General features: G+C 35.9%; 1 protein-coding gene across 1 annotated transcript in view; it reads right to left on the bottom strand.

The window, feature by feature from the left end:
* Positions 1-13,155, bottom strand: part of LOC124167632 — a 481,758-nt gene that overhangs the window by 146,464 nt on the left and 322,139 nt on the right. Inside the window, exons 7-10 of the mRNA XM_046545612.1 lie at positions 8,625-8,689; positions 8,350-8,509; positions 7,400-7,533; positions 3,622-3,829 (exon numbers count right to left, since the gene is read on the bottom strand). Coding sequence (XP_046401568.1) covers positions 3,622-3,829; positions 7,400-7,533; positions 8,350-8,509; positions 8,625-8,689 — 567 coding nt within the window. The remainder of the gene's footprint in view (positions 1-3,621; positions 3,830-7,399; positions 7,534-8,349; positions 8,510-8,624; positions 8,690-13,155) is intronic.

Raw genomic sequence — 13,155 nt, forward strand, 5'->3', positions numbered from 1 at the left:
GATAAATGAGCACCTACACAACTCAGTTCTCTGCCTCGCCGGTAATGAAAAAATATTTCCTATAGCGCACAAACGAGCGATGACCGATTTATAGTATAAATAGACTTGGATTAGAAGATTTATGGTATTGGATGGATACCAGGTATGAAAATTAATGTGGGAATATTTTAAATGAAGGATTATTTCCATAAATTTGGAAAGAGATATGCACTTCTGCGAATAACAGGCATGGAAATTAATAAGGGAATATTATAACAAAATTACCATTATTATCGCATGGTTTATCCTGAAACTGGAACGAAAAATTCATTTCCAAATTAACGATAGATCCAATTGCAAAAATTGACTTTTCGAATGCAAGTTCTAAACTTCATTGTTACTATACGATACCTCTACTGTACAAACGCTCAACAATCGCCCTTTGAATGAAATCCCCTCACCTAGTACTACTACGGCTATTAGATGAGCGGATTGGTTTCGGTGGGCGATTGTTGAGCACTTATGCAGTGGAGGTATCGTATTATGAATGCATACCCATTCTTTCATTTTAACCAAGGTTTTTTTTATTTTCTAAATAACTTTTTGCCTAATCTAGTGTTAACTGAAGTATTAATTATGGGATTATAGTAACCTACTGCTAAATACACTATAAGCATAAAAACATAATGGCAATCGTAATTTAAAGGATCTAAATGATTCAGCGAGAATGAATACCACAGGATATTAGTATTTATAAATCTGCTTAGACTGCAGAGAATAAGAAATGGATACGATCAGTTCACAGATGTTATATAATTAGCCCACAGTTTGGTTGCCGACGAAAAATTATGAATGGAGTTTGATAAAGAAAAAAACATTTTTGGCGTACTATTTTTGTTCAATGATATAAAACTTCAATCTAACGCTTCAATTGATTTTAAATTGGAAAATAGGATGATAATCGGTATTAATGAAAATTTTACGTAGATATGGTGCGTACTTAGTATTTATCTTGAATATCTCTCCATTTAGTCTACATTCCTTTATGTAATGTAACTCAATATATACAACAAAGCTGGCAGAGGTTTATTACTTGCATTCGAGTCCAGTTTACCGTACTTCTTAAGTGTCTTTAGCATATGTCCATTGAAATAGATTTATAAAATACCTTAATACATGATACAAATAAAATTTCAACGAGAATATTTGTAAAAAAATTATAATACCCACAGCAAAAGCAATTTAGTATTTATTTCGAGACTATTTTCAATAGGATTTTATTCGCGATATGATTCGTTGCAGTTTTCTCCGCATATATTTACTTGAATTTTCGGTGCATATTATTTAGATGCGATGAAAGGGTTATCGAACACCGATGAAACATTGTAATAAGGCACTAAAGCAAACAAAGGTTAATGTTAAACTCAGCTGGCTTGCACAGGATAATGCAAATTCTCGGAATAAGCGATTCGTGATACACATTCGAAAACTTACAGAATAGGTCAAATTTTACATTCACAAACACAATAAAATGTTAGGGTGAAGCGAGAATCCCGGTGAAGAACCACCAGTTGAAAATATTTATAATATTACATACAGGATAAAAATTTTAAACGAGTTCTCGGGAGGCAGATAGTGAATAAAACATTTTGAAGTTGCATACGCCAAGAATAATCGACATCATATTTCATCACTCTATTGAAGGAGAATAACGGGAGTAGAGGGATTTGTTTTTTCACTAACACAAAACTTACATTCATACTGTAATTAATAATATGACGTAAGAGGATTACATTGTTCAGTTTGATGTTCAAATGAAATGCGTAGAAAATCCATCTGGATTATTTTTAATTCCAAAAAAATTGAATTAATAGCATCTGAAAAAGGTTAAGCATAATTAAAACTGACCTAAAGCTGCTCTGTACGGTATTTACTTTTGTTTTACAGCAGATTATGCACCAAATAAGAATCTCAATCTCAAACATTAAGCCTTAACATCGTGATAAAAAAATTCTTGACTTTCAACGCGGATATCGTGTGGAATTGCACTCCTTTGAGTCAACACCGTTAAATATTTAAAGACCTACGAGCGTCGTCACGTGTTACCTTGTGGAAACAACGGAAGATTTAATTCGTAAAATATGAGCCTTGCTTGCTTGTTTGGTAGCGGTAACATAGCACAAAATACCATACCTCTCCACCCAATTTAACGCTTTTATTACCAGTAAAATTCACCGAGTAAAATTTTTTTATCGTACCGTTCATGAAAATGTTTGATGATTTTACACTGTATCACACGATATTTTTTTCCATCCCTTCCGAGGGATAGCTGCAGAAATCGCTCAAATGATGGCGGAAAAATGGCTATTTCACTAAATCATTTCCCGCGACGGCTCGAGGGATGGAAATCATATCCCTTTTTCTATCACAAGGCACGTCCTTATAATCCCACGTTTACCTTATTGAATTGCATTTGTAATTACGGAGAGTGACGGAATAAAAGATGGAAAAAGGGACAGTGAGAATACCCGTGTTAATCGGAAAATGATGGTTTGAGCAATCAATCTTTTGTTCCTTAAAACCTATCCCTGGAGAAATCATTCCGAGGAATGATAAAAATAATCGTTGTGATTTAAGCTAGTATTGAAGATGATAAAATGCGCGCACTAATAGAGTAAAATATAAATTATAGATCCAAATTATGTCTAAAAAGGTCAGAATTTTGATCACAAAACTCTTCATTTTTATCGCTAGATCGGTCTTAGGGTCAGTTATTGTTCTCCATAGTTGTTTATCTCCAAATTCAGTCGGAATTTTTGCAAAATCTTTTAATTTCAGAGCTCGGGCGGCAGTTGTTAATAATAATATGAGAACCTGATATAAGTTGGCAACTTTCCCGTACAGGGTAAATTTGATCCTGAAAAAAATCATTTTTCAGCCCACCGTACTCCATACCTCCTGTTGATGATTGAATAAAGGCCTTTTGAAACGGTTAACGTCATTGCGCAGGTTAGCACTGAAAACATTTGTTGAAATTGCGAGAATGCGAGCTCGGAATTAGGGCAAGAGCTATTTTGCCACCTCGCACGCATTCAAGCAATTGACAGCTATACACGACTCAACATTGACTGCACCTTCGTACGTACGTCAGATTGAGCAATGACGTGTCCCATGTAAAACGACCTTAATCCTTAGCGGTCCATTTTTTTCAATCCAAATAGTCTGGACCAAATTAATGTTTAGAAAAAAAAAGGAACATTTGACAGGATTCATTGGTGCCTTTTAAATGTTTCATTACGTTGCCCGATTTAAAGTTCCACTGACTGTAATATTATGCTATAGGTTCAATTAAAGAGTTTATTATTTAAAATCATCTATGTGTGACATCTCTTGAAAAACTTTCCTTGCATGATCCTATTATATAATCATGTGATGTTGAGCTAAACTTGTATTTGCACCTGATGCGTGCACTAGGCCTGACGAGCCAGCCTCGACTTTGGACCGCATATTGTTAACACAATCCAAAATTCGGTTTCGTAGATATTCCCGCAGATCCCCTTACTAAAATTGGTATTTGGTTTTCCTGCCTTACGACATTTCCAAACCAATCATAAATAAAAATGTATGAGTGATGGCACTTACCTTGTGGAGTGTGACTGCCTTCGGCCTCACGGACGCGGTCGGTGGCGTTCCGGCGACCCTAAGCCTGACGGCCGCGCACTGCTGACGCCCTGCGTCGGACACGTGGCACCACAGTTCGCCATCGTCCTCTGCCGCGGCTCCAGACACCCTCAATATGGCCGTGTAGCTTTCCCGACTGTCCCGACCCAGAAGTCTCTGCCACATATGCCTGGTAGCAATAGAAGGGAAACATTCGCGATTGTCAAAGGTATTCGATTGGGAGATAATAAAGCACGCTAGAGGGCATACATATCTTAGAGGCACACGGAATTAGCACGAACACTCAAGAGTACCAAAAATCACTCACTGTTATTCAACTGTGCGGAATTCCATTTTAAAGTTTCTTGTTTGGATAACTATAACTTTCTTCTAAAAGAACTGGTAAAAGTAATAGCTAACCAACGAAGAAAGTCTTAGTTCCATTCACTTGGAGTGGCACAGACGAAAAATTCCGAAGTATTTTTGTGGTAATTTTTTTTCGTAATTTTTGGTAGGTATTTAATTTAAATTGAGTGTAACAACTTTGATAAAAATTATCTGTGATAAAAATTACCTCATTTCGGGGTACATCAACAAGCTTTTTTTACTTTAATCTTATTATTTATGACTACGAAAGTGATACAAAAGCTTAGTTGCTCGATAATTATTAATTTGAATGATTAACTATCGCAAAGCCTATATCTCAGCTCGTGGCACTTTTTGGCTGAAAAGAAGAAATAAAAATGACTGAAAACCTTTTCGCCCTTGTGTGACGTATGGAAACTTCTTTAATTTCATGCCGTGCGGCGCCTTAGGGTTCCAATGTGCAGATTTACGCGAGTGTCGTGAATCGCACGCTTGAAGGTCCATACCAACGGAAGTTCTTCTACGAGTTCTAGCCACAATCTGTGGCGTTACGTCCTTTTATTGTATACCAATATGTTTTTTTTATATTAAACTCTAATTATATTAGAGTTTAACTGTATTATTAACACTGATATTTTATTTAAGATAGTTGCTGCTTAAACATACATTTGAAAAATTAGTTGCTTCTTAGCCTATATTTCGACTCGTGTCACTTTTCGGCGTAGAATCAAAAGCCAAAATATCGACCGGTAGCTCTAAAAGAGTTAAGTTTTTATATATTGGGTAGAGAACAAGTCAAGAGTAGCAATGGAAAAGAAAGTTACAATAAGTTCCAGATGGGCAAATTTACGGAAAATATCAAAAGTGACTAAGAAAAGTAGAGGAGTAGCCTCATGAAAACCTTGACAAGAAGATGGAACAACCTAACGGCCATATTTTGAGACATGATGGTTACAATTATGAGGACAATCGTCAAAGGACAAGTAAATGACAAGAACGAAAAGGGAGACATCGAATGAAATGCATTGAACAGGTAAAGAAGGTTGTGAGAAAGAAAAATACTTAGGCGTGAAAAGACTGGCTGATAGAACAATTGAACGGAGAGCTATGTCTAACCAATATTAGGATTGTTGACCAGCGGTGATCATCAAAACTGAGTCTCAAGCATTCTGTCTTCAAGTTACAATTAAAATTCAAAATAAAATGTATCCAAAACACTATCCATAATTAAGAGCCACGAAAAAAGAGATAAGTACAAGAGATCAGATGTCTAAAGTTAGAATTTTACATTTCACTGCAAAGCAAACCGCCTACTGCCACCTCAAATGAATAAGGAATCACAAAGGAATACACAATTTGATATTTATTGCCAAATTCAAAAGGTATTCAATATCACCCAGTGATGTTTTTTTTTCCAAAATATATGGTACAACAAGTTTCTAATTCTTTTACGAAACGTATATTCATCTTTGCGGGAAAAATCTCAAGGCAAATATTTGGAAAGGTTTCCTTGATATTTACACACCCCGCTTTTGAAGATTGGAAGACAATCCAGCGACGATGTTGTTACACAACGTAAAAATCTACGCTTGTAAAGACATCCATTTTAGTAATGAAAAATACAACAGTTTGGACTCCAAGCGGATACAAAGGTTATTGTTCTGAATACCTGAAAGTTCTATGAGTTTTCTCATTGAAGTCCATAGAAATATCGGAGAAACGCTGGAAGTCGCTACACAGTCTCTGAAATTGCTGAGAGAGGAAATGAAAGATGAATATTAAGGCTATTATGGAGCTTTTATCTCTATTGCGACAATTAACCGGAGAAATAAAAACCTTTCGTCACTTTTGTAATTAACTAAACACTCGTGTTTAAGACAGCCAACCCACAATTTAAAAGCAAAGTCACATAGAGAAGATGAATCAATATACTCGTGGAGTAAACATTTCACCAAAGTTATAAAGCAGTTTTAAGAATTCATCAGGCAAAGTGAATATTACTAACAACTCCTAAAAGCCAATACATCACAAGCAATTCGTCAAGCTTTTTATTTATGAGAGAAATATCTTCACTTCTATTTTTGTAGAGAGATTGATAAAGATCTAACACAAAGGAATCCTTTTCAAAAATGAAAATGTTCGACATACGTACAAACATAACTCAGAAGCCATAAGAGTAGAGGACAGAAAAAAAGAGGTTTGATCAAATTTTATGCGTGGTTCTATAATTTCTATTAATTAAATTATTCAAGACGAACTTTTACATGTACCTACAACAAGTACGTGTCTTTTACGCATGCGGAATATATTTTTAACGGTGTAGCCAAAGCGCTACGTATGGGAAAATGTTTAAGTTAAATTAATTTTCAAAAACACATTTACCAGTTGAAACTTCATTTGTATGCAAATCCATAAATTTTAAAACATAAGTTTTCGGTAATTCTGGAGACTTTGAGAATTTTTTTAGCATTTAAATAGACACAAATGGGAAAAGGCATCACATCAATTCGATGATGATTAGATGACTGAAGCTAGGACCTGAGCTAAAGAATCCTGGCTCGGGGATAATTGGGTAACGAAATATAGTGAGTTTGATATTTCAGGACCCGTGATTTGGTAATAAAGCGAAAAATTTTGCTAGAATGAATTCCATAAAAAGTATAATTCGCAAAACGATCTTGGAGGAGTCTTGAGTAACATATCGTATTTTCACCCATAAAATTTTTGATCAAAATCTGAGACCTAAAAGGAAATTTGTTTGTTGACTTGAGGAAAAATTACTCATAGCAAACATACCAGGGGTTTTATAGCGTATTTTAGAATTTGGGCTCACATTCGGATGACCTCACAGGTTTAACCAAATAAGCATGGAAGCATTGTGTGTGTACTACGTACGTGACCGCATACGGCGCGAGAGGAATGGCTCACTAAAAGAGCTCTATTTTCACGGGTACAGTTCACTTTCACCGCGTAATAGTTGTTTCCTCGAGCAACTAACGACTCATTGTACGAATTTTTTTAAAGTCCAACAGCTCTCCGAGGGTAGTAATTTCCATTTGGAAATACAAAATAACCACTAAATGTTTTTTTTTACCAAATTCGGACTCACATTCGTATGACTTTAGAGATTCTACCGAATAAGAGCATTTTGTAGAAGTTCAATCAGTGACCACCTAACCGAGGAACGACTCACTTATGCGGGAGCGGTTCATTTTCATCGCGCCATCATTATTGCTCGAGTAATGAATGACTCATGGAACGATTCATTCTAACATCCAACAGTTCTCCGAATGTGGTTATTTTCATTGGAAAATACAGAGTAAGCCTCTTAAGCAGACCCAGAAATAATATAGGTAACGGGAAAATTAAAATCAAGGCAAATGACTTTGCTTACCTGGTCGCTCTGGAGTGGTTCACAAGTGCTCCGTCCTTGTACCAACGGAACTCCATGAGGGGCGACCCTTGAGCAATGCAAGAAACTGTGAAGTCTTCCCCCAACATCACTCGTTCCTGGTTCACCACAACACTCTGCCACGACATGGAAGTAAAAGAGATGGCACATTGATCACAAGAACCGCAAGCATTTGCAATGTACCTAAATCCATGGATGGGACGAAATCAATAACCCGTTTACAATTTCAAGTGTTCCCTATATTACTCCAGGGATATACAACTTAGAATTAAATTTATTTACCAGGATCAGCTTACCAAATAAGTTATGGACATTTCTACAATCATTTTTTTTACTTATTTTTATTTAGTTAACTGTTTAATGGCTCATTTTTTATTTCTTTAAAATATTTATACATTAAATAAGTATATTAAAATAAAATAAATACAGCGACACTTTGTGGACGTTGCTAATATTCTAATAAAAAAATTGTAAACTAAACCCTTATTGCAAATTGGGTTTTTATCTATTTATCTTTTGGCTAATGTATTAGGTTAGCGGCGCAGTGAAGATGTTAAATATGGATCGATAAATTATTAATTCCCATATCAGTGAAATCACACATTTTATACAGTTATTTTAAAATAAGTTAACAACTAAGCGTGCATAAACAACCACACTCCGAATAGGGGCAAGATAGGAGCAGCCTATTTAAGCGAGAATCGAACCCGTGACCACCTTTTTGGCCGGCGAAGACTTTACTCCGCCGAAAACGAGGGCAGAGAATGATTTATAAAACACAATGTATTTTGTCGGAGGAGAGATTGCATTAGACTTTTCAGAACAAATAAGAGAAAACAGACAAACACTAAGCAATACAAAAGTGTCACTTGGATTTGACTAGAAAGACTTCCTCCAAATTCCCGTATAGAATATGGAATCATGGTGCTTACCGTGAGGAGGAGGGCTGGCTCCTGACGGAAAGACAGTCTGTGAGGCACGAGGGGCAAATTGCCCAGCCTCACCCTTTCCACCAAACGGATGAGTCCCTCCCTGACCTTGGCACCATCTGTTTTCCCTCCGAGGAAGTTGAAGGTCACCTCACCTTCCTCACTGCGGCCACATGGTTGCGGAAAGAAGGGAAGACGAAAGAACAATTATTGGAAATCTATTCCAGCTACACAATGATGGATCACTGAGATTGATCAGAGGCAATATCATTACTTACGTGATATTTAAGATTTTCATTTCCTCCAACCGCGACAGATTTTGAGTCCTCATAAATTTGGTTAGCTGTGGAAAACAAAAAAAAACATTAGAAATCTGAGAGGAAATAACTATAACAACTTATTTTGAAACAACATGACATTATATATGCGACAGTAAAGTGAAGACGGCACAGAGTCTTATAGCTACAAAGAAACTATTCCCACAAGGACATGTAGTACTTATGGTAGTACACAAGTAGCAAACAATTTTATATTTTATGTATGAATAAAAAAAATTTTTGAGCAAAGGGTACATTGAAAAATTTAATCCTGTGTTCGTCCGGAAACGGATTGCTGGGTGTTAAGTCTAGCATGGGGATTGGACACCCATGGCAAAATACGAATAATGCAATAACGAAGAGTGCAAAAATAATCATAATTTTTTACAGAGATCACTATACAACGAGGATCACACTGTATTTTAGGAAAGGAATCCTTTTTTCCACGATATTAAAACTAATACAATACTAGTGATAATATACTTGAATAGTATTTTGATATTTTTTTAGCTTTAGATCCTCACATATCCTTATAACAAAAACAAGGAAGAAGTTAAATATACTATTAAGATTGCGATAAAAGACACACAGCCAACACAGAAATGAAAAAGTTACAATCAGAATATTAGGACACGTAATGAAAATATGATATCCATCGCTAAAATCTGGAATATGAGTTTTGATTTTTTTACGCTGTCCTAAACACCGGAAACAGAGGCGGTTACCTTAACTAAATGGTTTTTTTTGCATAATAAACGACTCATTTGATTTAGCAATTAGGGCGGACGATTTTGAATGTGGTCGTAGGCTAAGGCCCAAAATCGCAGATTATTCAAATAATTCGTTATACAGTAGAGAAATATATGCGACAAGAAAAAATAGTTTTCCTCATTCGGTAATCTTATCGTCAAACGTATACAGAGAAACGCGAAGTTGCCGCCCACTTTCATGATTTGATGATGCAAAATTCTCACCGCGCCTATATAAACACATAAATCTATAGATTCCATAGATATTATATCAAAAACAACCAGCCATAATTGAAGCGGTTTTATGTCAACATTTCATTAGATTTCTGGATGAAAAGGTAATTGTTATTGAAAAAATAAGTTTCGCGAAAACCCAAATTTTCACTAGAAAAATGTTTACTGCGCTAGTGACACTATAGAAAGGATGAAAGCGATCAATGATTAGGATACAATTTTTATGTTGGAGCGTCAGTGTGCTGGAATCCCATTAGTGAAATGAGGACAACCTAGTTATTGAGGCGAAAAAAGATTTTATCACCAGGATATTCCAAGGAAAGCCTCAAAAAGCACTCCACTCGCAGGCTATGGCAATTTGCAAGGGCAATGGTGAACATCAAAGCACTTAATTATTTTCAAAATGATCTACAGCTTCAATAAAGTCTTCCTCTTCCGTCTATTAAGCCCTAGACGAGCGTAAAAGCTTCAAAAGGAGCTTCTAGGGTCTCCACAGCCCCACTAGCGGATCCTTTGGTGGTACGATCTACCATTCTTTCCAAGGCATCCAATAAACTTGCGAAAAACCCGAAAAATCTCTCTATGCGTTCATCTACTTCGCTATATGCCTTCGATGCTGGTCTAAGGCCTCACTAGGAAGTCATCATTAGGAAGAAAATCACTACTAGTAGTTTATTCAACCTAAAAGAAGATTAGGATATGCGATGGTAGATCTAACCCCTGACTACTACACAGACTACGAGGAGGTCAGTTTCTACCCGAGTGCCACCTCGTGGTGCAACTTCGAGGACCTATTTTTGGGAGTGTTCTAAATTTTTATGCGGGATTTGAACCTGAGATGAAATGGGCCCAACGCTAAACTAATATCTCCACTACGCTCATAAGATAAAATAAAAAAAATTGGAATGGAAAAAGGCTCTTTAAAACTAATGACTATGGTAAGATATGATTTTTATCGGCTTCAAATGTATTCCACCACAAATTTTTCGGCACGTTGGATAATCAAACTAAATGATTATTGGTGTAATGGCAATGATGTTATTTCACATGAAAAATAAAATTATAGTCTAAACGAAAAGTTTTTTTTCCGGCTTAACTTAAAAGGAACACAAGTTAGATTGGAGGGAACAGCAACGAAACTCGTGAAAAATAAAAGCAATTTGTATTATGTTTATTAAATTTGAAAGTAAATTAAAATGTTACACAAAGAAAAATAATGTAGTTGGTTAAAAGTTAATTTTAAAATTTAACTCCTTTCAAGAACAAGAATATATATTACCCGTTGAAGAGGCCGATTACTAACATATGGTGGCTTAAAGTCGTCATCTGTAAATACACCGCGATCCAGAGGTAAAATTCCAGGAGTCTTAAACCCACTGATAATATATTTGATTGTATATTTAACGGATATCTCCTATGAAATATCTCAAACACAACTATCTCCTATTTTCCTAGGTACATCAAGCGCTTGTGTCACTTGGACAAGAGGTAACAATTTTGAATTTCGGCTGATTTTTCAGGTTAATATTACAACTAAAATACCAAATGAGTAGCTAATACTACTCACCGTTATATGTCAATTTCACCTATGCTACGATAACCACTGCTGGTGTGATAGATTTTTGGCAAAACACTTCGATATGCAACTAAAAATATTTACTTCCAGCGTGAAAAACTTCAAAAAATAAAACTTCTTCGTAAATATAACCCAAATGAGCACACATTGACCTAGGCTACTCTCTAGCGTATCTTTCACGTAATAGCTTACTTTAAAGCCCCAAGGTCGAAGCACTTGCCGAGAGTTGCTAGTGTTCCTGGGTACACTATCCCTTAGGTACACTAACCTCCCCTACGTTAAAAGTTACTGGCAACTTTCCACAAATGCTTTAATTTTTCTTCACGACCAAATTCAGTACATTTACTATATTTTCCACCAAATAATACGACTCCAGAGGATGAAACAATAATAAATTCATTATTAAGTAAATCAACGGCCAAGTTCCAACAACACGTATCTCAAATTCGGCCAGTTTGAGACAGTTATCTTAAACAAATTGTGATAACATTTAAAAAATAAAATACAAGCAAAACACAACTCTTTGCTTCCAAATGAATGCTTCTTTTTCAGTTTTATGAACTTTTGCTATTTAATTTCAGTCTACAATCAAAAATATTAATAGTTTTTTTTTGCTATCCAGAAAATTTGCTATTTTGTAGATGCGTGTTGATAAGACTTAGCCATCGAAATACAAAATGTATTGAAGCCGGTATTGGCGTAAAAATTAAACATCGTGGAAAGTTTCCCGTAAATTTGAATTCATTACAAGAAAAAAGCATGCTTAGTATGATGGCAGTATCACGAGAATTTAGTGCACCGTCAAGGAAAGAGAGAGAAAAAATGTATCCACGGACAACCAATGTTTTCAGTGATAGGTACACAGATACAAGTTTTTACGCATCGTAGGAGTGTGTAAAAATAAAGAAACTTCTGACGGAAACGAATCACACTGGAAAATTCCCAAATCAGTACCGTTTTTGGAAACGAAATTCAACTGAAATAATTTAAGATTTTTCAAAATGACGTAAAAGTCAAAGGTATCCCGCATAAAGTTTTTGAAAAAAAAAACAAACGGGCAACAAATTCCAACTCCCTGAGCTCGAAAGGAGATCCCATACAGACGATGAGTAAGAAAAACAAAGACAGGCGCCATTAGGTGTGCAGGGACATGGGAAAAAAACTGGTAAGAAGCCAGCGTCCTGTGCCTACTCCGCCTCTGAGTACGGAGCTGCCATTAGTGAAATGGACACTCGAAAAGCGTATCGCTATGCGGTCTGAAGCAGGTGTCATTGTTGCAGAACTCCTCCAAAAAGGGGAAAGCATATTCACATAGGCTAGCTCCATGCATGTAGGCGAAACCTAGAAACAAGCAAAAATCCGCGGCAAGGTAAAATAGCTCGCTCACAGGAGTTACTACGCAAGGATGGAATGACAGCATAGAATCGTTATGAAAAATAGAGATCTAGTTCGTTTAAAGGCACACTATTCCCAACGGATCAGCGGATTACGGAGCTTTTGTTTGCAGTTTAAGTTAAATTTTTCAGTTCTGCCACGTAAACCAATGATTACTAATCGATGACGCCATGATTAGAGATTTTTAAGACGCAACATACACGCAAAAATACTGTACTTGTGGCGGCATATGATTAGCATATTAATTCAATTAATCAATGAATATACTTTACTCATGAAGCCAGTTTTATAATGTCTGGAGAACATAAGATTTAACTCACGTAATTAATGTGTCAGTCCATCATGGCTTATGACTAATGTGTAAATGATAAATATCTGTATTTCACGAATAGTAGAATCTATTGGGTTAAAAATCTAAGGAACCTTTATTTTAAATATCAGAATATTTTAGTAATAGGGCCAGTTTTATAATGTCTGGAGAACATAAGATTTAACTCACGTAATTAATGTGTCAGTCCATCATGGCTTATGACTAATG

This window comes from Ischnura elegans, chromosome 11 (genome assembly GCF_921293095.1).
Source record: "Ischnura elegans chromosome 11, ioIscEleg1.1, whole genome shotgun sequence".
Lineage (NCBI taxonomy): Eukaryota > Metazoa > Arthropoda > Insecta > Odonata > Coenagrionidae > Ischnura > Ischnura elegans.